This window comes from Nansenia antarctica (genome assembly GCF_963989245.1).
Source record: "Nansenia antarctica genome assembly, chromosome: 10".
Lineage (NCBI taxonomy): Eukaryota > Metazoa > Chordata > Actinopteri > Argentiniformes > Microstomatidae > Nansenia > Nansenia antarctica.
Window position 1 is genome coordinate 5,532,642 of NC_137680.1, and position 27,500 is coordinate 5,560,141.

Consider the following 27,500-nt stretch of genomic DNA (forward strand, 5'->3'; position numbering starts at 1 on the left):
GGGATGGGCTTCCTGTTGATGTGGTTAGAGGTGTTGTGTGCCCACAAGGAAATGCATGCACTCAAAATCAATGCCTATGCTGCCATGTGCACTGTCCTCTCAGGTAAGACCTCTACACTTCCATCTCTATCTCTCTCTCTCTCCATCCATCCCCCCCTCTTCATCCCTCTGGACCTATTTCCTATTTTCTCACCAAGCCTCCCCTCCTCTATATCTTCCTGGTTCTTCTTCACCGGAAAACACTCACCGGACACTTTATTAGGAACACTATACTGATAGTCTCCCTTTGCTCTCAGAACAGCCTCAATTCTTTGTGGCATTGATTCCACAAGATGTTGAAAACATTGCTTTGAGATTCTGGTCCATGATGATCATCATGAGCATCACACAATTCCTGTCGATTTTTCAGATGCACTTTCAAGCTGTGTGAATCTCTCGTTCTCCCACATCCCAAAGGTGTTCTATTGGATTCAGATCCAGTGACTGGGAAGGTTCACTGAAGAACACTGAACTCATTGTGATGTTCATGAAACCAGTTTGAGAGGACTTTTGCTTTGTGACATGGTGCATTATTATCATGCTGGAAGTAGCCGTTAGAAGATAGGTACATTGTGGCCATGAAGGGTTGCACATGGTCAGCAACAAAACTCAAATAGGCTGTGGCTTTCAAGCGATGATTGATTGGTATTAACGGGCCCAAAGTGTGCCAAGACAACTTTCCCCACACCACCTGAAGGGGTACAGAAGGTGTTCATAATAAAGTGTTTGTAAGTGTCATTTCTCTCTGAACCTTTCTCTAGTCAGAAGACTTACTTGCTGACTTTCATCACCACGTTTTCCTCTGTCTTTGTTCTTGTCACCTCTGTCCCACCCCAGGGCTGATGGGGATGGTGGCCCACATGATGTACACCACGGTGTTCCAGATGACGGTCATCGTCGGTCCTAAAGACTGGAGGCCCCAGACCTGGGACTACGGCTGGTCGTTTGCGTACGTCTTTTGTGCACACACACACACACACACACACACACACACACACACACAGACACACACACACACACACACACATAAAGGTTTCCTGTAATACCGGTTCCAACTAGCAATCTGCAAAAATGGTTATGAAATAGGACCAATCTCTAAATGCAAAGACCCAACTTTCATACAGTGAGATGTGTATGTTTAAAGTGATGCAAGCGTGCACGTACATGCACAATGTCTGTACTGTATACACGGTCATAGGAATCACTAACGATTGTGCATAGTATAACTGGAACATAGCGTTACTCTCCTAGTGATTCTCCCACTCCCTGTCCTCTCTCTCCACAGTCTGGCGTGGATCTCCTTCAGTTGCTGTATGGGATCGGCAGTCTTCACCCTCAACTCTTACACCAAGACCATCATCGAGCTCCGTCGCAAACAGCTCCGGTTAGAGGAAGCCAGAGCTGGCCTGGCCCCTTCCTACGACGACGTGGTCCCCGGGGGGGGAGGACTCTACTCTGTCACCGACCTTTTGCAGTACCCGGACGGCATGATCGACGTGGCGTGGTCCCCGGATGGGAGTGTGGTGGGAGTGGGAGTGGGGAATGTGGGTAATGGGGACGTACCACCAACAATGGTTCTGATTGGGGGGTGTGGGTCAGATGGTTGTGAGGACTGTGAGAGAGAGATGGATGAGATGGAGGGTGCCATGGACAGAGCTGATTCACCCTGTTAGAGGAGGACGGATGGATGGGGCTAATGGGAGCAAAGGAGAACTATGGGTAATGTAGTCCGCTTTATGTGAATAAAGGGACCCTAATCTCTAAAAAGAGTGAAACAGAGAAAATGTGTTGAAGGACATAAACATAAGAGAAATGTATGAGAGAAACAAGCTTTTTGTATTACTTTTAAATATGTTTTCAGGGCATTTCTGCTTTATTGGGACAGCATATACTGTAGATGCGTGTGTCTCAGTCTGTCAATTATAGTGCCTATGGTGAGAGATGTGTAGCCTATGTCTGTACATACATTATATTTCTGTTCAAGTGTTTGTGTGTTGGAAATCCTTATATCTTCAGTTGAACTCCTACCGTTCCCTATGTCTCATGACAATCACCTCTTACTATCATTTCACATTTGATTGAATGGGGTCCTGCTCTCATGTTGCTGTCCTGCAGAAACAAAGCTGTCACCTAATATTAGAATGTCCAATAAATCATATCTATGTTTGAAGTCGTACTGATGCATTTACTTTAAAATATAGATCCAATCTCAATCTCCCTATCTTTCTGTCTGTAGTACCTCCACTGTAGTTGATGCTACCTCCCCTCCCATGTTGATGAGGTCATACATGGAGGTCATAAATCGCTCACTAACCCCTTCTCTTTCTACAAAGATTGGATGGTTTCTTAGTAGTTTGTATCTTATGTTTGTATCTTATGATCGGGTAGGGGCTAGGCACTTGTTTGTGCTGACTCTGAATCAAGAAATTACTTTTCACAAAAACACACTTTTAAACACACTTTCAAAAACACACTTTTAAAAAAAAAATCACTCCTTCCCTTGTGATTTTTTTTTTTAAAGTTTTTTTTTTTTTTTTTTCCTTTCCTAACACCAGGGGAGCCACCCCTCCTAAATTTCGTTGTTTGGTACCTGTACTGTAGCAATGACAATAAAGTCCATTCCATTCATTCAGTATACACAATTAAAGGACACAAGACACAGTATCCCTACAGATCAACAGAGAGACACATAGAGGAATAAAGAGACACCGACATCAAGAGATGTAAAGATTACAGAGATTTGGACAAATCTGCTTTCCCATGTTGAACAGAAGACTATGTAATCTTACTCAGTATTACTCAGTAATCCTGAGTGGAAAGAGGGAGAGAATGACTGAGGAGGGATGGACGTACAGCAGGGTGGGATGTGGTGATGGGGGGTTGGAAGGAAATACAGAGCAGACATGCACACACACTTAAGCACGCACATGCATGTATAGTACATGCACAGACCCACACAAATACAAAAGCACCAATCCTAACACACAAAACCAGGAGTACATATGCGTACAGAACAATATTCATTCAGAAATATACACATATCAAACGTGCATACATCCTGTACAGACACATAAGACCGTATTGGTCAGAACTGCACTGCAATATGACCCATATTTTCATCTACAGTATGTGTGATCATGCTGACAGACACAATAATCCTGGATTATGTGACCATGTGTAAATATGATTAAAAATAAATATAAGACCAATATCCTTTGTGTGTGAATGACAGATATAAATACATGTAGCAAACATTTTGTCATTTTTGGAACCCTACAGTGCATTTCTGCGCTGAGCATTTTTTAGGTCAAAGAAGAATTTGCACACACACACACACACGCACACGCGCGCGCACGCACACACACACACACACACACACACACACACACACACACACTCAGGGGTAGTACTCACATTACAGGAGAAGATGAATAGAAGGTTTTTGCATCACACAATTTATGAGAAAACCTTTAATCTGCAATACAGTGTACAGCTCTTTGGTTGAAAACTATAAGACAGTTGGAGGATAAAAATCAAAAACCCACCACCAGAACCAAGGTTGGATATTCATTCTACCCATTTTCAGTTTCAAGCAGCTGTTTCAATCTATCGCACTTGAACACATAAAGGGATCCTTGTTGAGAGAGCCTCTTCAAAATAACTTTATTAGAATGAACATTTATCTGATACGTGTGCATTCAAGACAAAAAATAATATACACCCGTTATTTCACCAAATACCAGAAATTCAATTCCAATTCAACTCTATACAGGACAATATCCAGCTGGGATGGTAGTGGTGTATCAATATACATAAATAAAATATATTTGTGTCCTAATTACAGTGTTTCTCCATTGTATACACACAAAGAATTGAACTATGCACAAGTCTGAAAACCTGAGGCTCGTGTATTAACAACAAGACTCCAGACTGCTAAACTCTAAGCACAATTCCATTGTTTTCACTCAAATAGCAATTCTAAATCACATTTTTGCAAACCTCTATAAACAAATCGCATCATTTACCACACTTTGTTTACCTGCAAAACACTGGCCTCCAAAATGCCACACCCTAATTACCAATTGGTCTTACTCACTTCTCACCTCAATTGGCAAAACACTTACAATCATGTGTCAGAGCATAAAAGAGGCCTCAGGTATCAACTATAGTTGATAGTTTATAGCTTACTGTATGACTCTGCTCATTGGATAGACAAAATGTCTGTATTGTGTAATGTAATGTAATGTAATTGTAATGTGCATTGTCTAGAGTTTTGAGAAATTGAGCTTAGTTTCAGGAAAAGTGTTTAAGCAGTTGGGAAAAAACTGTAAGATTTCTTTCATGTGATTATAGGTGAGGCCATTTAAGCAATATCACACGAGAGGGAGTGTGTTATACTGAATATCAGCACGGCTGTGATTCGGTCATAGGTACGAGGCCGCAGGCCGATATTCAGTATAACAGCACGACCTCGAGTGTGATATTGCTTTTATACAACAGTTCTACAGCGCGATTTATTAGTTAACAATAATAAGTGACAACAGATTATGATTTATTTGTTTATTTAATCATTTATTTTGGCTCCGTCAACAAAAAATAGTTCCGCAACTGGACTGTTGTTGCCTAGTAACCTGAACACAAACATCTGCAGGCTAGCTACTTTGTATCGGAGTGATACATATAGTTAAAAGTCCCAGTGCTGTTATACTGTATATCAGCACTCATGGAATGCCTCTTGTCCAATCAAATGACTTGGTCGGAACTAACTGTTGTATAAAGAAGAGTATTTACACAGGAGGGAGGGACAGAACACCATCATACAAAGACAGTGATATGGTATAAGGGAAGGGAGTGTGTGTGTGTGTGTGTGTGTGTGTGTGTGTGTGTGTGTGTGTGTGTGTGTGTGTGTGTGTGTGTGTGTGTGTGTGAGCGGGAAAGAAACAAGTCAAGAGTGAGCAACAAAGACATGGGAAGAAGAAGAAGAAGAAGAAGAAGGATGGAATACAAAGACAGTTATATGGTATAAGGGAAGGGAGTGTGTGAGCGGGAAAGAAATAAGTCAAGAGTGAGCAACAAAGACCATGGGAAGAAGAAGAAGAAGAAGAAGAAGAAGAAGGATGGAATACAAAGACAGTTATATGGTATAAGGGAAGGGAGTGTGTGAGCGGGAAAAACATGGGAGGAAGAAGAAGAAGAAGAAGAAGAAGAAGAAGAAGAAGGAGGGATGAATCTACTCCTGGGCGGGTTGGTAATGGATGAGACGCATGGCTTCCTCGTTCTCAATCACCCCTTTGATGAACTCTCCCTCCGCCAATCGGTCTGAGAGAGAGAGAGAGAGAGAGAGAGAGAGAGAGAGAGAGAGAGAGAGAGAGAGAGAGAGAGAGAGAGAGAGAGAGAGAGAGAGAGAGAGAGAGAGAGAGAGAGAGAGGGTGTCAGAGTAGGTGCTAAGTAATGTAAAGTAGAACAGGTTATGGATGTGATTTGTGTGTTTTGCGATTGTTTATGGCTGTGCATTTAGTTGCATAAGGAAAGTAATGCTTTGGTAGGGAATTCATTTCCAGGTGGCTGTTCGTTTGTTCCATTAGAAGGAAGGCTCTCTCATGTAAGACTGCATCCCAAGACAACCTGCTCTGAACTGAGGTGTGTGTGTGTGTGTGTGTGTGTGTGTGTGTGTGTGTGTGTGTTCCTCTCTTACCGGTTTCTCCTTTCTCAAAGAAAGACCAGAGTTTGTCGGCTCTCTTCTCTGGTGTATTCTCGTCCTTAGCTAGCTTGGCCTGTTCGTCTTTAGGGATTAGTTTAAAGATGGCCTGAGAGAGGGGAGAGGGGGAGAGGGGGAGAGAGAAAGGGAGGGGGACAGGGGAGAGAGAGAGTAAGTAAGTAAGTAAGTAAAGCTTTATTTATATAGCACCTTTCGTACAAGAAATGCAGCTCAAAGTGCTTTACAACAGGAATAAGAACAGAGAGTGAATAAAAAACATATATAAAAACATATACATGCATAGAATGAATATAAAAGCAGGGGAAAACAGTAAAAAGAAAAGGTAAAGATCTAACTTTCCATATCCCTTTCATCTCTCTACCTTACACAGTGAGGGAGAGAGAGAGAGAGAGAGAGGAGAGAGAGAGACGCAGGCTTTGAAGTAGTGCACTAGTACACTACCATCAACCCTCATACCAAGTAAAATGACACCAGCTCTACCACATATACTGAGAGAGGAGGGAAGGATGTGAGACAAGACAATTGTTAGGAGTTTTTGTACTTGAAAGTGTGATGTATTAATTTACTTGTGTGTAAGTAAGTGAGTGTCTGTGTGAGTGTTTGTGTGTGTTGTGAATGTACATGGTCTGAATGCGTGCATGCGCTCTGAATGTGCGTGTGTCCGTGCGTGTGTGTACTGTGAATGTGTGTGTGTGTGTGTGTGTGTGTGTGTGTGTGTGTGTGTGTGTGTGTGTGTGTGTGTGTGTGTGCTGTGGATGTGCATGTGCGTGTACCTGTGCCATTAGTATCAGTCTTCAGGCATGTGAATTATAATAGTCTATACTGTAGGTAGTAGGTAGGTCTCTGTTTGGTTGGTGCTTCTCCTGCCTCTCTGATTGGTTGGTGCAGTACTCCATTATATTGGGATACTGAGCTGAAGTGAACACATTTCTTCACTAGAGAGGAGGAGTCTGACAGATTAGCCTATAGGTTTTAGAGCTTGTGTGCTTATTCAGGGAAGTAAACTGGTGATGGCCGGAAAAGGTGACAACAATTTTTCTGCCTGACAACAAAGAAACAAAGAGTAGATGTAGGCCCCTGTCGTAGACCTTGTAGAACGTAGAACCCCTCCCACCCCCCAAATATTTTTGGGGCAGATCTACACGATTCACGGTGACCTGTTTTGAGGTAAAAACTGTGAATTTCGCCGAAAGGTGACAAGTTTGCACCCCTGTTATTTCCATAATTCTACTATTCTACTGCTGGATACTAGTGCATTGTTTTCAATGCATCAGTTCAGGTGGAGCTACATAACGTGAGTCTTCCACATACTGTAATAAAGAAATATATGTATATGATACATAATCATCAGGACAATGTAATTGTGATACTATTGAATACCATTCAGATATATTGCAACAGCACTCCTCGCACAACATAATCACCTGCACTGTGTGCACTGAAAACAGAATGCATACATCACAATCCTGTGTTTTTTTCAATAATGGTACACATTTCAAAAACACAACCAAATCCAACTAATTTCCCCCAAATTAGATTATGATCCTGCAGTGTAATTTCTCCATATGAACTCAACAAGTTATCTGGAGCCAATTTAAGTCCAACAGATTGTGGGTAATTGTGCACTTTAGGGTCATTGTGTGTCCCACATAGAGACAGGAACCACTCATCTCCCACACTTAACACCTAGATTAACGTGGATTAGGGCCAAAACTCAGGCCACAGGCCAAACACCAAGACGTGAGCTTAGAATTAGAAACCTTAGAAAGGTTCTAACTTCTATCTCCGTTTAGGGTAGTTCAGAGATATTGAGTGTCAACGTTTTTACATTCCATTATGTTTTGTGAGATGGAACCTTTGTATTTTATTAATTACTAACTCAAAAATGTCAATTTAAAAAATGTCATTTTAAAAATAACACCACACAGGCATTAATAAACACCTAATGGATCAGATTATGTAAAAAAACTCGATTTTGACAAAAATGGAGATAGAACCTTATAATTCTAACGTCACGAAGAGGCTCCCTCTCACTCCTCCTCCCCACCTTCAGCCATGTATAGTTTAGACTATACAGCAGGGAGTTCACATATAAAAAATAAATAAAATAAAACGTAAAATACTACGTCATGTCTCAAAATCGATATCTGTCTTCCTTCTGTCTTGTTTATGTCCTGCGGATCCGAGAAGAAAGATGAGTTCAACGAGAGTGAGCCTGCCCTGGACTATAATGCGGGTTAGAGTGTTTATTTAGTGTATTTAGTATTTAGTGTTTATTAGTTGGGACAGTGGCGTAGCGCAAAATCCCGGGGCCCCCCCGCAAGGTGGCGGTGGGGGCCCTTTCGCAACGGAGTAAAAAAAAAAAAAACGTGCGTTTTTTAGAGGCCGATGCGTTATTGACGTTGCGAAATTTCGCAATATGCACTCTACATTCTAAATGCTTGACTTAGCAAAAGGTACAAACAAGTGAGAGCAATAATTAAAACCAAATGGTAGACTACACTACATCAGTAGAATGTATTATAAGTAGAAAAGTACAAGCTTTATTTCTTTTAACAAAGTGTGGTGTGCACAGCAGCGCGATATCTGTAAACATCCAATCCTTTGTTGGACATCTCGTTTCTTAAGTCCTGGTATATTGTGGCATTTCTTTACTGTTTGCCATCTGGTCTAGGAATACCCAGGGAGACGCAGACAGCAGAAGTAGAATAGAATAGTAGAATAGAAAAAGAAACAGCTATATATAGCCTAACCATTCTGAATTATGTACCTGTATGATGCACTGACAGCCTGTGACTGTGAACCTGGCCGGACCCTGCCCTTCTGCCTGAGTTTGAGTATGATGCTGCCCAAATAAATGTTATTGTTTAGTGCTGTACGCTTTCGTGGTATTATATTGTGTGAATTATCATCTGTATGTTGTTTTTCTTTCACTCGACTAACCGCCGAGATAATACTTGAGACATGTACTTCCGTAAACATTAATTTTTTATTTAATTTTTTTACAATATCGGACCGACAGTCCCACATATAGCGGCTATAATGTCAGAATAGAGAATCTACCACCACCTAAAGAATGATTATTGTACTTTGTATTGTATTTTCGCTTGCTCATTTTCCTTGTGTCTCGCTGCCTACGTGTGACGTCAAAGTCATGTTGCTATTGGATACGGCTAACTATGTATATATTTTTGAATATAGGCCTATATATTAAAATTAAGGTTGACACAATGAAGGGCCACTTATTTTCTTTGTTTTATTTTTTTTTTAATTATAAAAAAAAAAAAAAAAAAAGTTTGGATCCAATGTTAGGGGGCCCTCTAGTGGCTGGGGCCCCCCCGCGGTGCGTCGCTTGCGGGCCCGTCCGCTACGCCACTGAGTTGGGATGCTATTTTCCAGATTTTCTACCTTTTTTTCTCTGGCCTCTGTTGAATTAGGTAGCCTAATGTTGGCCATTCTGCAAGGGTAAACACTCCAATTACTTTTTAATGGATTGTGATAGAGACATGCGGTTGGATCATTGTCTTTCTCAGAGGATTACAACACGAACATTTTACCCATTGATTTTTTGGGGGGGATTGAACACCCTATACAGTACCATCCATTGCCTGGCAAGGATAATCTGATTGAAATAAACACATCTCTGTGCCAGTACAGTAAAGTACACAAAGCAAAAGTCGTCTCAAGTTTTCATGAACATGACAATGAGTTCAGTGTTCTTCAGTGGCCTTCCCAGTCACTGGATCTGAATCCAATAGAACACTTTTGGGATGTGGTAGAATGGGAGATCACAGGTTGAAAGAGCACTTGAAAAATGTGCACATGACATGTCAATGCAATCATGTCATCATGGACCGGAATCTCAAAGGAATGTTTTCAACATCTGTTGGTTGATTGATGCCACAAATAATTTAGGCTATTTTGAGAGCAAAGGGAGGCCCTACCCAGTATTAGTATAGTGTTCCTAATAAAGTGTTCGGTGAGTGTATGTACCGATCGCTAAACCAGAGGTCGTATCTGTCAACAGTGGGAGAGATGCTGTCACAATATCGACCTTGAACTTGATGTTGCCGCAAAGCCTAACCTCTCCCAGTATTTGTCAAAGTCAGTGTTTCTTAATGTGTGTCATGGGGGACCAAACCGCATGCTGAAATTACCTCCGACTGCAGCTCAATTAGACACTAATTCTATCTGCTTGGTATAATGAAACCAATTACCCACAATACATTTAGATCAGTGTTTTTTAGAAATAGTCTGACAGTCAGAGACAAATAATCAGCTCTTATGAGCTCATATAACCCAAATAGTTTTTCTTTGACCATTAAACTGAATTTGAGAGTAGGTTATTGGTATGGTGCACCTGAGGCAAACACGTGGTGTTATGTGTTAGCTATTTGGAAAATGGAAATGACTTGACCCTCCATAAGTACAGCAACATGGGGGCCACAGTAAGTACAGTAGCCTACATAGCTGGGTGCTAAACCATTAAGACCACAGATTATCAGGATTGGGTGGCTCCAATGGGTAAGAGCTCTACACTGGCTAATTGATGATTAGGACTGGAGCTTACATAGCATATGAGAGATATGGCTGTTTTCCAAGAACCACAGTGTTGATAAATATACATTTTACGGAGCCCCCCTGGGGTCACATGGTAGAAAAAAAATATTTGATGTGTGAATCTGTTCTCTCGGTTTAGTAATTTGTTCCCTCGGTTTAGTAATCCGTTCCCTCTGTTTAGTCATTCGTTCCCTCGATTTAGTCATTCATTAGGGTTAGGGTTAGGGTTATGGTTAGGGTTAACCGAGGGAACGAATTACTAAACCGAGGGAACGGATTCACACATCAAATATTTTTTTTCTACCATGTGACCCCAGGGGGGCTCTGTAATTTTTGATAGATAGACAAACCAACATTTGAGAAAGGTATTTCAAGTGAAACATCATTGGTTTTCATTTAGGATCATTCAAGAGCAGAGAGTCTTATGGAGCCAGACGTGCTGCTACCCACAAGTTACATATGCTCCTGGCATACCGTCTGGGATCTTATTGTCTTGCGTCTTGTTTTATAGATGGATGAGGAGGGACATGGACGCGCAGGAAATCCTTCTCTCGTTAACCGTAATCCGAATCTGGTTGTGTCTTATCGTCAACATCCCCTCAAAAGCAAAATTTGGCTTGCCAATGTTAGCTGTCTGCACTAGCTACAGAAAGCTATTAAGATTATTATTATTTATTTTTTTTCTGAGTATTTTTCATTTTTTATTGACAGATATAGTAGAGATTATGACAGGAAGGATGGGTGAGAGAGAGAGAGGAGGGATGACATGCAGGATATGTCCCCGGCCGGAATCGAACCAACGCTTAACCCGCTACGCCACCTAAGCGCCCCAGAAAGTTATTTAGATTTATAGGGAATGCAATGCCCCCACCCTTATTCTGAGCCCCCACCAACCCAAACTTGTGATTTGTTGGTAGAGGTGTCTGTTTGTAGATTTCCTTCTCCCTTCTCGAAGTTCTCAAAAGCTCTGAATCTATTATATCCAGACATACTGCATTAGCTAACCTTGTCCCAGGCTATTGTGCACAGCGCATACAGCATAAGCCTGGAATACCATGATTCAAACCTGGCCTTTGTCCGTGTGAACTTACTGAGTAAAGTGTTTCACGCGAATCACACGAATGGGGGGGGTGCTGTGGGAGATATTGATACGAGGTAAGCCAGAGCTCTGCCTTTTTTCAGATAACTCTATTGGATAAACTAAGACCAACTTTGTTGTCCCGTGTCGTCCCACCAGACCTTCCGAGCATATTGAGCGTAAGTGTCTGGGAATGGGATTACGCATTAGCTGGTACGGGATGGCTCAAGACTAATTCAAGAGCATGACTGGTGGTGCTTCTGAAGCTCTATGACTTAGTTTTCTGAGGTTAACATAGAATTTACCCTTATTTTCACGGTAATAATGAAAGGTAATTTTTCAAACAGAATCTGAAAACATGCTTGTTATGCTACTGCAAACTTAATCCCCCATCTCACCTGGCAGATCTCTGCCACTTCTGATTTAGTGATGTATCCGTTCTTGTCCACGTCGAATAGGGAGAAGGCCCACTCCAGCTTCCTCGTCGTCTTCCCAGTAGAGGTCAGGTGCAGTGCGATGATGTACTCCTTGAAGTCCAGTGTTCCGTCCTCATTCGTGTCGAATGAGCGGAACACGTGCTGGGCATAGGACTTGGCTTCACTCTCCGGGAAGAAGCGGTCGTAGATTTTCTCAAAATCATCGGGCGAGATACGTCCGGTAGGGCACTGCTTCTGGAAGTTCTCATACCACTGGCACAGCTCTGTCTCTGTGAACTTGGTGTGGAGCTTCAGGTCCTCCAGGATCTCCTTGGACATGGCACTGCTCTTGGTGTTCCCCATGGTGAGGTGTTTGAACTCTCTCACGCTGGACTCTGGGAAGTTCTGAAATGGGCTCTGGGAAAGTAGTCTACAGGTTGCTGCCCTCTTCTTTATCCCTTGGTTGAGTCACTAACCAATGTCTAGTAATCCCCCTAGTGCCGTGGCTCTTCTCTATCCCTTGTTATATCTCTTTTGTATGTTTTCTCCCAAATCCCTTTGCTTACACTGACGAGGTGGTCCAGCCGAGTTTCAAGTACCCTGAAATCGATATAAATAGATTCTGTCAGACAGACATGTAGATCTCCACTATGACATTGTAACTGAACTTTTCCACAATGTGGCACCACTAACTGGTACTGCTGTACTGCTGAGAGGAAAACACAAAGAGACGTAGAAGAAGAAAAGCAAGACTTACCTACGTGAGCAGTAGAGAGAGGATAAAGCGATAGGTTAAGGGTGGAGAGTTGACGTTCAAATGGATGATGGGGAGAAAGAGAGAGGGGGAGGAGAGAGAGAGAGAGAGAGAGAGAGAGAGAGACAGAGAGAGAGAGAGAGAGAGAGAGAGAGAGAGAGAGAGAGAGAGAGAGAGAGAGAGAGAGAGAGAGAGATGGGATAAGTTGAGAAGAAGGGGGGTGGAATTAGACTGGTATCTTTGACGGCTGGTTAAGTCAGCTAATGCAGGATTTAAGGTGGCTGAGCTTTTGGCTCAAATTAACCCTCTAGTCTGCATCTTCTCTGTTCACTGTCAGTCTCTCCTCTGTGTTGGTCTGGACTGGACTTATTATGTCACTATAATAATAATAATCTTTATTTCTCTATTTCTATTGATAGTGATATAGAGATAGTGGTCGGTACTACTATGAGATGAGTGCTGTACTAATGTGCTGAGAGATGTTGTTAGGGTCGGGTATTGTACCAATTCGGGTTCTCTTAATAATTGTGTCAACAGTTCCCAATTAAAATGATAATGACTTAACTTGTTTTATTGTGTTTAGTAATGCATTGAGTTAAATACCATATACTGCATTTTCATTAAACATGTTAATGTTTGCACATTACTTGACTCAGTGCATAGATGAGACTTTAGTGACAACATGATACATGGATTGCATGATGCATGGATTATCTCTCTCCATGTACACACTAAAGACTTCCCATAACAAACCTAACCCATGTGGCATGAAGGCTTCATGTGGTTATAGTAAAAGGGCCAACCCAACATGGGGCAAGTTTGTGAAGTTGATGTGCTGGGTCGTCCACCAATACCAGATCTCCGATGGCGAAGGGGGAGAACTGTCATAGAACTGTCATAGTAATGTTTTTGTGCTTGTTTTGCCTTATCATTTGATCTTGAAAAACACAGTTGCAGTTTCTGTTGCAGAGAAGCTGCATACTAGCTTGGCGAGCTAGGGGGCTGCCTTTGCTTTGGTGCAAGAGAGCTCTCATGGAGAATGTCCAGGGATACGTATGCTTCTATGAGCAAGATAGAAAGGTGTGAATTCCGTAGCACTGTATGTGCAGTGCCAAGTTCATTCTTCATGGTTTGGTTAAAGAGCTCCACTGCACCATTGCACTTGAGGGTGGCACACAGATGTCCGAAGCTTCTATGGGGAGCCAGTGCGCTGTGCAGGTTGAGTGTCCTTACCTATAAGCGTGCTGGTAGTTGCTTGTTAAATTGTTCATACAGAAATAGCATTGTATCTGGTCAAATACAATTTTACATATTACAGTCAAGACTAAGATTAAAGTTGTGGCATATGGGAGTGGCATGATCAATATCTTTCCATCCTGGTTATCAATACGAGGTGGTATCTCATTTTTGATAGATAATAATAATAAAAATGTGTAATTCGGGGGGGGCGCTTAGGTGGCGTAGCGGGTTAAGCGCTGACCATGTAACCGCAGGGTCCCCGGTTCGATTCCGGCCAGGGACATATCCTGCATGTCATCTCTCCTCTCTCTCTCACCCATCCTTCCTGTCTAAATCTTCACTGAAACTGTCAATAAAAATGAAAAATATGAGTGGGACTGCCCCACTCAGAAAAAATAACTTAAAACACAATAATAATTGTAGTTCGGAGACAGGAGATGGTTTTGAGATGGAAAAAGGCAGACTTGGTGACTGACTGCATGTGGGGTTCAAAGGCAAGGTTGAGGTTCCTGACCTCCGAGGAGGCTGGAATGCTTCTTGGCAAAAACACATTGCTTGATTGGTTAAATGGTTGATAACGCCTGTACAGTTTAGTCCACGTAAACAACAATCTTCTCACCATTGACTGCATGTGGGGTTCAAAGGCAAGGTTGAGGTTCCTGACCTCCGAGGAGGGGCAGATGGAACAGCCGTCAATGGCGAGGACGAGGTTACTGATCTTTTGAAGGAGGGTCTTGGGCGCAACAACCATGAGTTCTGTCATTTTATTTCATGGAGGCAGGAGATGAGAGAAAGTATCATGTTAGCTACAACATTTTCAGGAAACTGCTGTGGATTCAACTTGTTGTTGTCAACTTGTTGTGTTGAATCCACAGCAGTTAACCATTCTCTAGATCAAGAATCTACTTACAGTGAGTCGTAATTGATTTGGTTTTTGTAAGAGACTATCCTCTGTACCTCTGGTTAATGGTATTAAAATGGGTTTAGCTTACCACTGTCTCCTAATTCTAAATCTGCCATCTGCACAAGCCTTCTAAGGAAGCTTGGATTTGCCCCTGTCCCCTTCCCCTATCTGCTCCTTTAGCCTTTTCTTCTTCTCGTCTCCCTCCTAACTCTTCCCCCTCTCTCTCTCCATCCATCCTTCCCTGTTTTGCCCCTGTACCCTTCTCTCTCTCTGTCATCTTTCAAGACTCTTTGTCTCTCTCCATCCAGCAGCATGTGCTTTGACAGTGGACTTTGGTAGGACCTACCACACTCTCTTCACCGTCCTCTTGGTTTTGTTTGGCCTGACTTGACTTGACTTGACTTTACCCATTCCCTCCCTCTCCCTCTACGTTTTGGTTTAGCCTGGAAGACATGTGTCTCATCTGACAACGGCTACCTCTTTGCTGTATTGTTTGGTGGAATAAAGCACTTGGGAGTTCCAAATTCCATGTGCAGGCTTTTCTGTTGTTTTAAGCCGATCGTATTAACTGAATCGGGGTTGGGGGCGTAGTGTTACGTCAGGTGTCGTCATTCTAGCGCAACACCACTTTGACGGAACTACCTGTCTTAGAAAGATTCTTGAACTCTTGAAGATTCTAGAACTTTTTTGACAATGCATATTTTAGCCGGGCTACTAATTGAATCTGTTATTGTTTTTATACATCAGGGGGGTATTCCATCAACGTCGCTAAAGGAAGATTTCGGTTTATTTCAATAACTCTCGTGAGTTATCAAAATAAGCCTGGATTTTCCTTTAGGGACGTTGATGGAATACCCCCCAGGTTTACACACATTTTGACAACAATTCTGACCACAAGCAATGGTGCTAGTGGGTTTTTTCATTATATATTGTATTGGTTTATGCTCTCTGCCTATAAAAGTAGTTCTTGAAACTATTATAGTAGTTAGGGACGCAGGTCGCTTGATATCGGAATGGCTGGAATGCTTCTTGGCAAAAACACATTGCTTGATTGGTTAAATGGTTGATAACGTCTGTACAGTTTAGTCCACGTAAACAACAATCTTCTCACCATTGACTGCATGTGGGGTTCAAAGGCAAGGTTGAGGTTCCTGACCTCCGAGGAGGGGCAGATGGAACAGCCGTCAATGGTGAGGACGAGGTTACTGATCTTTTGAAGGAGGGTCTTGGGCGCAACAACCATGAGTTCTGTCATTTTATTTCATGGAGGCAGGAGATGAGAGAAAGTATCATGTTAGCTACAACATTTTCAGGAAACTGCTGTGGATTCAACTTGTTGATGTTGATTGAACTTGTTGCTGTTGATTCAACTTGTTGAATCCACAGCAGTTAACCATTCTCTAGATCAAGAATCTACTTACAGTGAGTCGTAATTGATTTTGTTTTTGTAAGAGACTATCCTCTGTACCTCTGGTTAATGGTATTAAAATGGGTTTAGCTTACACACTGTCTCCTAATTCTAAATCTGCCATCTGCACAAGCCTTCTAAGGAAGCTTGGATTTGCCCCTGTCCCCTTCCCCAATCTGCTCCTTTAGCCTTTTCTTCTTCTCGTCTCCCTCCTAACTCTTCCCCCTCTCTCTCTCCATCCATCCTTCCCTGTTTTGCCCCTGTACCCTTCTCTCTCTGTCATCTTTCAAGACTCTTTAGTCTCTCTCCATCCAGCAGCATGTGCTTTGACAGTGGACTTTGGTAGGACCTACCACACTCTCTTCACCGTCCTCTTGGTTTTGTTTGACCTGACTTGACTGGACTTTACCCATTCCCTCCCTCTCCCTCTACGTTTTTGGTTTAGCCTGGAAGAACATGTGTCTGACCTGACAACGGCTACCTCTTTGCTGTATTGTTTGGTGGAATAAAGCACTTGGGAGTTCCAAATTCCATGTGCAGGCTTTTCTGTTGTTTTAAGCCGATCGTATTAACTGAATTGGGGTTGGGGGCAACCTAGATTCTAGATTCTAGAACTTTTTTGACAATGCATATTTTAGCCGGGCTACTAATTTAATCTGTTATTGTTTTTATACATCAGGGGGGTATTCCATCAACGTCGCTAAAGGAAGATCTAGGTTTATTTTAATAACTCTCGCGAGTTATCAAAATAAGCCTGGATTTTCCTTTAGGGACATTGATGGAATACCCCCCAGGTTTACACACATTTTGACAACAATTCTGACCACAAGCAATGGTGCTAGTGGGTTTTTTCATTATATATTGTATTGGTTTATGCTCTCTGCCTATAAAAGTAGTTCTTGAAACTATTATAGTAGTTAGGGACGCAGGTCGCTTGATATCGGAATGGCTGGAATGCTTCTTGGCAAAAACACATTGCTTGATTGGATAAATGGTTGATAACGTCTGTACAGTTTAGTTCACGTAAACAACAATCTTCTCTCTTACCCCTCCTACTCCTAATCTTTCTCCACCAATTACCCATAGCTAGTGATTCTTGCCCACTCTCCTCAAAGCAGGATTTGGAACCCTTCTCTATAAATATACCAAGTGAGTCCATCTATTGGATTATCCTTGCCCTGCCCTGCCCTGCCCTGCCCATCCTACCCTGAGCCAATTACAATCGCCAGCACCCTGCACCGCCCCTGCCTGGATAGACTTACCCCTCCTCACAAAAACAACCCCTGACCACTGACCTATACCCTCTAAACTGGACTAGCGTGAAGCTGCTGAGTCAGTGACGTTGATGGAATACCACCCTGGCCTGGACATTAATACAGCAGAATCAGTGAAAGTGTTCAAAAACAAGTTAAAGACCCACCTGTTTTCTGTTGTCTACGTGTCATAGGCTGTGTATTTGTGCTGTTGTAATTATGTGTGTTTTTAAATTGAAATAGTTGTTTTTAATTTTGTTTAAAATGGTTGTATTTGTGCTGCGAAATTGTGTGTTTTTAAATTTAAATAGTTCTTTTAAATTGTTTTAAACTGCTTACCTATTGTAAAGCACTTTGATGTAAAGTGCTATACAAATAAAGTTATTATTATTATTATTATTATTATTATTATTATTAACACTATTATTAACACAAGTAACCATCCAGCCTTGTTGGCTGACTTAGTTGGTTCATTAAATCGCAATTCATTAATTCAAAATACAATCTTATTGGTTTGCACTCAAAATGTGTGTGGGTGTGTGGGTGAAGTAGGTTGGTGGGAGAAGGGGTACTAACTCCTGACTTGGGTAGGTGTATATTCTGTATTCTGCATTTACCATTGTGTTAATTAAACATTTATCAAATGTTTTACGACACAATATAAAAATGGCATTCCATATACTGGTCCACTACTATATGTGGTATGTTAAACCTACTGTCAGATTTTTTTTTTAATCAGTGTTCCTACTACTACAAAGTAGTAGGAACAGTATTGTTATTGGTGGTATTGTAGTGCCGGAGGAAAAAGGAAAGACGTAGGCAACGTAATGATAACTGTTTAATCAAAACAACAACTTGTACTCTCAGTACAGGACCAGAAAAATGGTTACCAAAACTCGTGTATCTAAACAGGAAGGTGCAACGTTAATAATCCTCCCCTCTGCCCCTAGTGCCAGAACTGGTTCCCTCCCACTACACAACCAACAGTAAGAGGAGAACATGAACCCATAATGTAGTCACTACACCAGCCCCCCCAGTGTTCACCTCAATATTGGAAATCCTCACGGCGAGGAGGGCGTATGGCCCGGCCCCTACGATCGTAGGTAAAGTCAGGAGGTGCGGGAGGAGGTGTGACATCGCCCATCACGTCCTCCTGCAGGGAAGGACGGGGGGCAGCGACGACCGGGGGCTCGCGAGCTGCGGGGGGTTGTCGGGGTCGGAGGGGGGAATGGCCAGGGCGCGGCAGGGGAGGTAGGACTGGAGGCCGGCCTCTGCGCGGTGGCAGGGCCAAGTCCAGGGGCAGTTCAAGGTCCAAGTGGGCCGGTTTGAGGCGATCAACGGACACACACTCAGGCCTACCCCCCATGTCAACCATGAAGTTCTTGGCTCCGGCCTCGATGACACGGAAAGGCCCGTCATAAGGAGGACGTAGTGGAGTCCTGTGGCCATCATGACGAATGAAAACGAACCTCGCTGAGTGCAGCTCCGGGGGCACCCTCGAAGTAGGGACACCATGCTGCGTAGTCGGGACCGGGACGAAGGTCCTGGCGCTGTCCAGCAGGGAGGCGCGCTGAGCGGCGGCGGACCAGGGCTCCGTTGACTTGGGAATGAAGTCACCGGGGACCCGCAGCGGCTGTCCAAACACCAGCTCAGCGGACGACGACTGGAGGTCCTCCTTAGGCGCTGTCCTGAGCCCCAGCATGACCCACGGCAGCTTGTCAAGCCAGTCGCTGTCCGTGAGGCTGGCTCGAAGGGCGGCCTTCATGGATCGATGGAAACGCTCACAGAGCCCGTTCGCCTGCGGGTGATAGGCGGTTGTGCGGTGGAGCTTGACCCCCAGATTCTCCGCCACCGCTGCCCACAGCTCTGAAGTAAACTGTGAGCCACGGTCAGAGGAGAGATCAGCAGGGGTGCCGTAGCGGGAGACCCACACCGCGATGAACGCCCGGGCCAGGTCGGGGGCTGTCGTTGAGGAGAGCGGAACTGCCTCCGGCCAGCGAGTCGTCCTGTCCACCATGGTAAAGAGATAGGTGTATCCGTGCGAGGGGGGCAGCGGCCCTACCAGGTCCACGTTTACATGATCGAACCTCCGCTCAGGCACAGAGAACTGCTCCAGGGGGGCCTTGACGTGTCGATGCACCTTGGCGCGCTGGCAGGCGATGCACGTGTCAACCCAGGCCCTCACATCCCTCTTGAGCCCATGCCAGACGAATTTCTCTGACACCAGCCGTGAGGACGGTTTCCTACCAGGGTGAGACAAGCCGTGTATCGCCTCGAAGGCGGGGCGCCTCCAGTTGGCGGGGACCACCGGTCGTGGCTGACCCATGGAGACGTCGCACAGGAGCGTGGCCCCTGCGTCACCGAAAACCACCTCTTCTAGGCGCAGTCCTGTGTCCGACAACTTGAGAGCCTGGACGGCGGGGTCGGCGGCCTGGTCTGCAGCCATGCGCGCGTAGTCCAAACCCAGTTGGACCGCACCAACCACCGCCCTGGAGAGACAATCCGCGACCTGGTTGGACTTCCCAGCAACGTGCTGGATGTCTGTGGTGAACTCGGATATGTAGGCGAGCTGGCGCTGTTGGCGGTCGGACCACGGCTCCGCCACCTTGGACATGGCGTGCGTGAGTGGCTTGTGGTCCACGTAGGCCGTAAACTCGCGGCCCTCCAGTAAAAAACGGAAGTGTCTGACAGCAAGCCACAGCCCGAGGAGCTCCCTGTCGAATGTGCTGTACCTTTGCTCTCTGGGAGACAGCTGGCGGCTGAAGAATGCAAGAGGCTGCCAGGCGTCCCCAACCCACTGTTCGTACACCGCTCCCACAGCAAAGTCAGAGGCGTCCGTGGTGAGAGCAGTGGGTGCCGAGGGCGAGGGGTGGGCCAACATGGCAGCGCGGGCCAGGGCCGCCTTGGTGTCCTGAAAGGCTTTGACACGCTCCGCCGTCCAGTCCACCGGCTGCTTCAGAGTCTTGCCCTTCTGGGCATCGTACAGAGGCCGCAGGATGTGAGCGATGTGGTGGAGGAAGCGATAGTAGAAGGTTACCATCCCGATGAACCCCTTGAGCTCGCTGATTGTGCTGGGGCGCGGGAAAGCAGCGACAGCTTCTACCTTCGAGGGGAGGGGGGTCACCCCCTCTGCGGAGACCCGGTGCCCGAGAAAGTCGATGGCGTTCCGTCCGAACTCACACTTCGCCGGATTGACAATCAGCCCATGTTGGCTGAGCCGTGTGAAAAGGGCCCGGAGGTGGGACAGGTGCTCCTCCTCCGTGGTGCTTGCGACGAGGATGTCATCCAAGTAGACGAAGAGGAATGGTAGGTCCCGGAGCACCGAGTGCATGAGGCGTTGGAAGGTCTGCGCCGCGTTCTTCAGGCCGAACGGCATCCGCAGAAACTCGAAGAGCCCAAATGGCGTGATTACGGCCGTCTTAGGGACGTCCTCGGGGTGCACCGGCACCTGATGGTACCCCCGTACCAGGTCCACTTTGGAGAAGAAGCGTTTGCCTGCCAGGTTCGCTGAAAAGTCCTGGACATGTGGGACCGGGTAGCGGTCAGGCTTGGACGCGTCGTTGAGGCGGCGGTAGTCCCCACATGGGCGCCACCCGCCGTCTGACTTAGGGACGATGTGCAGGGGAGACGCCCAGGGGCTGCTCGAGCGCCGAACGATGCCCACCTGCTCCATATGCGCAAACTCCGCCCTGGCGATGGCCAGCTTCTCCGGGTTGAGGCGCCTGGCCCTGGCGTGGAGGGGAGGCCCCTCGGTCTCGATGTGGTGCTCCACTCCGTGTTTCACCGTGGGCGCGGAGAAGGTGGGCTTGGTAAGGTCGGGGAATTCGGCGAGCAGCCGAAGGTACTGGTCACTTTCGGCGAGCGTATTGGACCACCCGCTGTAGACCGCCTCCCCCTGCGTACAGGCGAATGAAGCGAAAGTCTGTGAGTTGACCAGGCGCCTGTTCCCCACGTCCACCAACAGGTTGTGGGCGCACAGAAAATCCGCACCAAGGAGGGGAAATGTGACAGCCGCTATGACAAAATCCCACGAAAAACATTGCCCTCCGAAGCACACGTCCACCGCCCTAGTGCCGTAAGAGCAGATAGGTGTGCCGTCCGCGCCTGCCAACTGCGGACCACGCTCCTCCTTCGCCATATCCGATCTCTCTGCCGGAATGATGCTCCACTGGGCACCTGTGTCACAAAGGAAACTGCGACCAGAGGCGGTGTCTTGTATGAAGAGCAGCCTGTTGGTGACGCCAGCGCTCAGGGCCACTACTGAGCGCCGGCCCCGCCGTTTCCCGTCGGTCCGAAGGTGCAGGGTGAGCGGCACCGTTTGGCCTTGGCGCCAAAAGTGGCGTGGTAGAAACAATGGCCCGCAGCGTTACCCTGCTGGCCAGAAGGTCTGGCGTCATCCTTCGCTCTCCTGCGACGGTCGGGTGGCGGGGCGGCCGCGGGAGCGAGCAGGTCGGGGGACCGTTGAGGCATGGCCAAGACGAACCGGTCCGCCTCCCTGGCCAGGGCGCGGGGCTCCATGATGGCGGTGTTGGCCAGCGCCATCCTAACTTGAGCTGGCAATGTGCGCATGAACAGCTCTGTGAAGAGGATCATGGGGTCTTCTGTACCGAGCAGGTTTAGCATCCTCTCCATGCTCGCAGAAGGCCTCTCGTCACCCAAGTCCGACATGGCAAATAGGCGACGCACCCTCTCCGCAGTGGACAGTTCAAATGTCTCTAGAAGCAGGGCCTTGAGGCGCTCATATTTGTTCGTCGTCGGGGGAGCAGACAAAAAACCTACCACTCGAGCCGCGGTGGAGCTGCCCAACATTGCCACAGCATGGTTGTACCGGTCGTCGTCGTCATCGATGTCACTTTTATTGAAATGTGCCTCTACAATAGCAAACCATGCAGCAGGCGTTGAGTCCCAGAATTCTGGTAGCTTGAGAGTGGGAGTGTGCGCACCACGCGTTACCCTGACAGGGGATGGTGATGGCTGCCGCTGGTTTGAACGTCTTCCTCGCCCGGACATTTTGCAGGATTGTAATGTTCGTCGCTGGTTTTCGTACACAATTACGTTAACAAAAATCCACGTCGGGTCACCAGTGTAGTGCCGGAGGAAAAAGGAAAGACGTAGGCAACGTAATGATAACTGTTTAATCAAAACAACAACTTGTACTCTCAGTACAGGACCAGAAAAATGGTTACCAAAACTCGTGTATCTAAACAGGAAGGTGCAACGTTAATAATCCTCCCCTCTGCCCCTAGTGCCAGAACTGGTTCCCTCCCACTACACAACCAACAGTAAGAGGAGAACATGAACCCATAATGTAGTCACTACACCATACTTATTATTATTATTGGGGGGGCCAATATCTTTAGCTAGCTCAAGTAACTAGCTTACTATATTGTTGTCTTAGCAGTTGGTAAAAGAACATGATTAAAATAAATATATATGACCAATAACATATTGTGGGCTTGCTGCAGCAAGCACTACAACCAACTTGTCCGTCTGAAGCTAGTGGGATCATTCGTGATTGGGCTACAAGCAGTCTAATACTAGCCGAACGTGTGTGTAAGACACACATTTCATGCATTTCAAGTGGCATATTTGTAATCATGACGACGTAGCCGGCTTGCCCTTGTCTAAGAATGCATATCACCATGTTAATTCCCAGTATAGTGAAAATACCACCGCTCATCCGTGATCAGACTTAGCTGGGGTGCTGCAGCTGAAGAGTATCAAATAGAGTGCAAAAAAGCAACATCTGCACACTCAAATCTGTGCAAAAAACTATGTTTATTGCAAGCTTTCGGTCCCCAGGCTAACGGACAATGTAAACAACAGCTGTATGACAAGTTTGTATGTAAGTTTGACTGAAAGCGCACAGGGTTGCCAGATGGGATTGACAATTTACAGCCTAAACTTTCTATAACCTCTAAATCCAGTAGCCCATTCGGCGGTAACACGCCCCATCTGGCAACCCTGGACGCGCAATGCATTTTGGGGATCCAGTACTCCAGAAGTGTCCAGTCGTATCGTACTTAAATTATTCCGAAAATATAGTATATACTCAATTTCTCGCATACTCAAATCTCGCATACTGTACAGTGTGAACGCTCTCGCATACTCAAATCTACGTCATATCTAGTATGAGTAGTATGCTAGTCGTATTACGTACGTGAAACAGAAACACCAGCAGTTACGTCAACCTGCAGGAGGCGGGATCAACACAGGCTGTGACCCAATCAGAGTCCATAATAACACACAGCCATGAACTCTCTATCTCTCTGTGCTCTCCTTACTCAATGCTGGTCAATACCGTATAATTATATTATATTATAATGTCTATAATCTATGGTCAGTGCTTGCATTTCTAATTCACTTTTTCCCCCCCGTGCGAATGCGCTACACGAAACACAGACAATATTATATATAATATAATATCTCTCAGACAAAACAGAACGCGTCTGATAAGGGACACGTGTGGAGAATAGGAACATTTATGAGTGAACACCGGTTTCCGGTTTGGGAGTCATTTTCAAATATACTATTTTTTACATGTTGTACACTACAGTCACAGCCCAGAGATGTCCACGCTGTTCCCGTCGCTGTTCCCTCGGATGACGGAGTCTCTGTGGTTCAACCTGGACCGGCCCTGCGTGGACGAGACCGAGCTGCACCAGCAGGAGCAACAGCACCAGACCTGGCTCCAGGTACACAAGGTTCAGAGATAGGAAATGTTAGGATATTTATAGCATAGCATAGAGTACAGCACAGTGTTTTATTTGTATAGTATAGTATAGTGGATAGTGTATATAGCCTTTATTTATGTAAACCAGCTCTTTTCCCTTCTTGTTTTTAGTCTTTTTCCTAGCACCAGGGGAGCCCCCCCCTCCTAAATTTCGTTGTATGGTACCTGTACTGTATTAATGACAATAAAGACCATTCATTCATTCATACATTCATTCATTCATTCATTCATTCATTCATACAGAGCATCGCTGAGAAGGACAACAACCTGATGCCCATCGGGAAGCCCATCTTCGAGACGTTCGACGAGGAGGAGGAAGAGGATGATGAGGATGAGGAGGACAGTGAGGAAGATTCTGAAGATGAGGAGGACATGCAGGACATGGACGAGATGAACGACTACAACGAGTCCCCCGACGACGGAGAGATCAACGAGGTGGATATGGAGGGAGCGGAACAAGACCAGGACCAGTGGTTGATTTGATTTGACCAGAGTTAATTGATCCATCTTCCTGGTCCCTCTGAGTAGAATAGAATAGAATAGAATAGACTTTATTGTCGTTGTACAGTTGCCTATACAATGAAATTGTAGTGGCTCTTCCGAAGGTGCAAAAAAACAGAAAACATATTCACATATTCACAAACATATACACATATAAGATAAAGATAATATCATATTATATATCAAGTCTTATGTCTATTGTTCAGTGTTCTGATGGCCCATGGGTAGAAACTGTTGGACAGCCTGTTTGTTCTAGCCTTTATGCTCCTGTACCTCACTCCAGAGCGCATCAGGCTGAACAGGTGGTGACCAGGGTGGAGGTGGTCTTTAACACTGGAACAGCCATGAGGGGCCATTTCACCCCTGTGAGTAAAGACATTTTTTGTCGATCAAATTTCAGGACCCTCCTTCCATGACTTTTTTTAGATATGTGCGTTCTACCACCCAGTATCCTTACATTTTCAAAATCACATCAAGATAAGCTAATATAAAGCTATTTTTCTGTTTTTCTGTGTAGGAAGCAGGCTAATTTACAAGCGGCCAACTAGCGGTCGTTGTGTGTAAGTAGCAGATTTACATTCTAAAGAGGCAGTAGGTAGTAGTATGTAAAAAGGCACGGCTGTTCTAGTGTTAAGAATCATTCCTGCTCTGGAGAGGCACCGAGAGCGTGCCACGTCATCCAGGGAGGGCAGGGGACAGCCGATTATTTTTTCTGCTGACTTCACCACTCTCTGCAGTCTCTTTTTGTCCACTACTTTGCAGCCAGCGTACCATGCTGTGATGGAGAATGAGACACTGAGACACTGAGACACTGCTGCTGGATTGTGCTCATCTATTTGGATTGGGAATCACGGACTCCTAGGGTTGTGAACTATCTGCTGATGTTATACTCACCCACTCTCTCACACAGCCATGTGTGAAATGTAGGCTAACAAACAGCATTGGGAAAGCACTCTGTGTGTGTGTGTGTGTGTGTGTGTGTGTGTGTGTGTTCTCTCAGTCAGTGTGTTTACAGTATCAGTGTGTGACTGACAATAAACTGTTAAACACTTGAGCTAGCCTATATTTTTTTAACATTAGGAGGTAGAGAGCCCAACTCCCAGTCTTGTCCTCTGACCGATCACGTCTAGCACGACGACTGCCAATGGCCCCAGGCCTGAGCATAAATGACTATTACTACCAGTCCTGCTATGGTGGACAGATGATTCACTTACTTAATCAAATGTGTTTGTTGTAACTAAGTCGCTTTGGATAAAAGCGTCTGCTAAATGCTTAAAATGTAAGGGAGTTTTGTTATGTGACATTTTTTTATCTTTAATGTTTATGTTTTTATGAGTTCTATTTTATAATTCACAGTTAATTTAGTCTAACAATAATGCCAATAATGGAAAGAGTTTTGTCCCAAATGTAAAGAGTTTCGCCTAAGCAACTTACAACAATACATAGACTACGTAAGTAAGTGAATTATCTATCTGTCAGTCATAGCAGGAAAAAGCAATCTATGCTCAGGCCTTTTTTTTTTGCTGTAGAATAGTACAGAACTGGGAAAGTAGGAGAGAAACATTATGACAACAAAAAAACCTTCTCTCTACCCAAACAATGACTTGGTGGGTTAGGGTTTTGGGAGAGGGAGGGAGGGGGGGTGGAGGAAGGGAGGGGGTTTAGATAAATACCAGTTAATGGGTCATAATGATGCTTAATGACAGACGTGACATTCCTACTGAATAGAAAGAATGACAAAAACAAACAAATGATAACAACAATCATAACATCTGCATCCGCCATCTTTGTAGGCCCCAAGTCGTGACGCACTTGATAAAGGTGGTAGGCAACCAGGTCCTACACTTCTACACTTGTAGAGAGTCGCACCAAAGGCAGGGTCAACATCATTTGGCGTTCACTGAAGACGCATATACCCATTCAAGTGGACTTTTATCTTGAATTTAAATTACTATCCATTTACTCATCACCCCCTGTGGTCTGGCATCAACATTGAAACATTGAAAATAAACTAATGAGGTGAGTCTTTTTCTTGTATCTGTCTAAAACTACGCTATATACAGTATAACTGTCTTTTTCCTAAATGTTTTTTGGTATTTGTTGAAGGAATTTTGTTGGGTGCCAGCGGTAAATGTCATAATAATAATAATTTGTAACTTAAATCTCAAGATCTCTAATCTGCGAATAATTATATATTTTCTATATAAAATAAAGGTGGTAGATTGTTGTCTATATAATATGCTAATTTCTCACGTATTTTGATCTTAGTTGGTAGGAGCAGATGCAGTTCATTCTGCTGGATCAGGATCATATAATTAAATTCAACCTTTTTTTTAATACAATAAGTACTGCACACTTATGTGAAAATATCCCCATTTGATTGGTGCCGGTGTGTAACACAGGACTGAGCACAGGACTGACGACCAAACAGATTGAGCAGCAAGAGAAGAGAGACACCTCAAGAAGGAGTTATAGGAATATGGACAGACACCTCTGAGGAGGAAGAAAGAAAAAGCAAAAGAAACATTATGACAAATATGGAAACCCTTGATCCCTCTGCTCTCTCTGCTGCTTCCCCTGCCTCCTCTGCTGTGACCTATGACCCCAGGACTGAGACAGTGACCCTACCAAACGGTGTTGTCTCTGTAGTAGGCATCACTGTGATAACTGGTGGCGCGGAGCTGTCCTGGGGCTGCTTCACGCTGGCCTTCAGCGTTTGGGGCACTCTGATTGGCATTAGTGTGGTGGCCTTGGCACTATGGAACCTGTCTAACCAGGCAGGGGGTGGGATGACAAACCTGCTCGGGCTAGGATTGGTGATTCTGGCCGTCAGTTTCGGGTTGGTGGGAGGGGTGGTGTTGTATCGGCTGCTGACGAAGAGGAGGAGGAAGATAAA

General features: G+C 45.0%; 4 protein-coding genes across 6 annotated transcripts in view; 3 read left to right on the plus strand and 1 right to left on the minus strand.

The window, feature by feature from the left end:
* The window catches only part of LOC308166282 (germ cell-specific gene 1-like protein), a gene marked incomplete at both ends in the record, with an annotated part of 6,402 nt that extends 4,690 nt beyond the window's left edge, over positions 1-1,712 (plus strand). Inside the window, 3 exons of the mRNA XM_080540550.1 lie at positions 2-103; positions 877-988; positions 1,325-1,712. Of these exons, the coding sequence (XP_080396676.1) occupies positions 2-103; positions 877-988; positions 1,325-1,712 (602 nt within the window). The remainder of the gene's footprint in view (position 1; positions 104-876; positions 989-1,324) is intronic.
* A 3,557-nt stretch (positions 1,713-5,269) lies between these two features.
* Positions 5,270-12,175, minus strand: rcvrn2 (recoverin 2; the record flags this gene model as incomplete). The annotated part of the gene is made up of 3 exons (XM_080540239.1): positions 5,270-5,358; positions 5,735-5,846; positions 11,795-12,175. The coding sequence occupies 3 exons, from the start codon at positions 12,173-12,175 to the stop codon at positions 5,270-5,272; spliced, it is 582 nt and encodes a 193-aa protein (XP_080396365.1).
* Positions 12,176-23,923: 11,748 nt separating this feature from the next.
* On the plus strand, positions 23,924-25,639 carry anapc15 (anaphase promoting complex subunit 15). Of its 3 annotated transcripts, none has more exons than XR_013937688.1 (3): positions 23,924-24,065; positions 24,347-24,969; positions 25,122-25,639. XR_013937688.1 is itself a non-coding variant. In XM_080540243.1 (3 exons), exons 1-3 carry the CDS (start codon positions 23,940-23,942, stop codon positions 24,900-24,902), a joined length of 333 nt encoding a protein of 110 aa, XP_080396369.1. In that variant the 5' UTR covers positions 23,924-23,939; the 3' UTR covers positions 24,903-25,639. The 3 variants fall into 3 exon arrangements, 2 of the variants coding, with proteins under 2 accessions (XP_080396369.1, XP_080396368.1); XM_080540243.1 differs by having other exon boundaries at positions 24,347-24,538; positions 24,888-25,639; XM_080540242.1 differs by having other exon boundaries at positions 24,347-25,639.
* Positions 25,640-27,141: 1,502 nt separating this feature from the next.
* LOC308166283 (uncharacterized protein) overlaps positions 27,142-27,500 on the plus strand; it is a gene marked incomplete at both ends in the record, with an annotated part of 438 nt that continues 79 nt past the window's right edge. The window contains one exon of the mRNA XM_080540551.1: positions 27,142-27,447. Within this exon, the coding sequence (XP_080396677.1) occupies positions 27,142-27,447 (306 nt within the window). The remainder of the gene's footprint in view (positions 27,448-27,500) is intronic.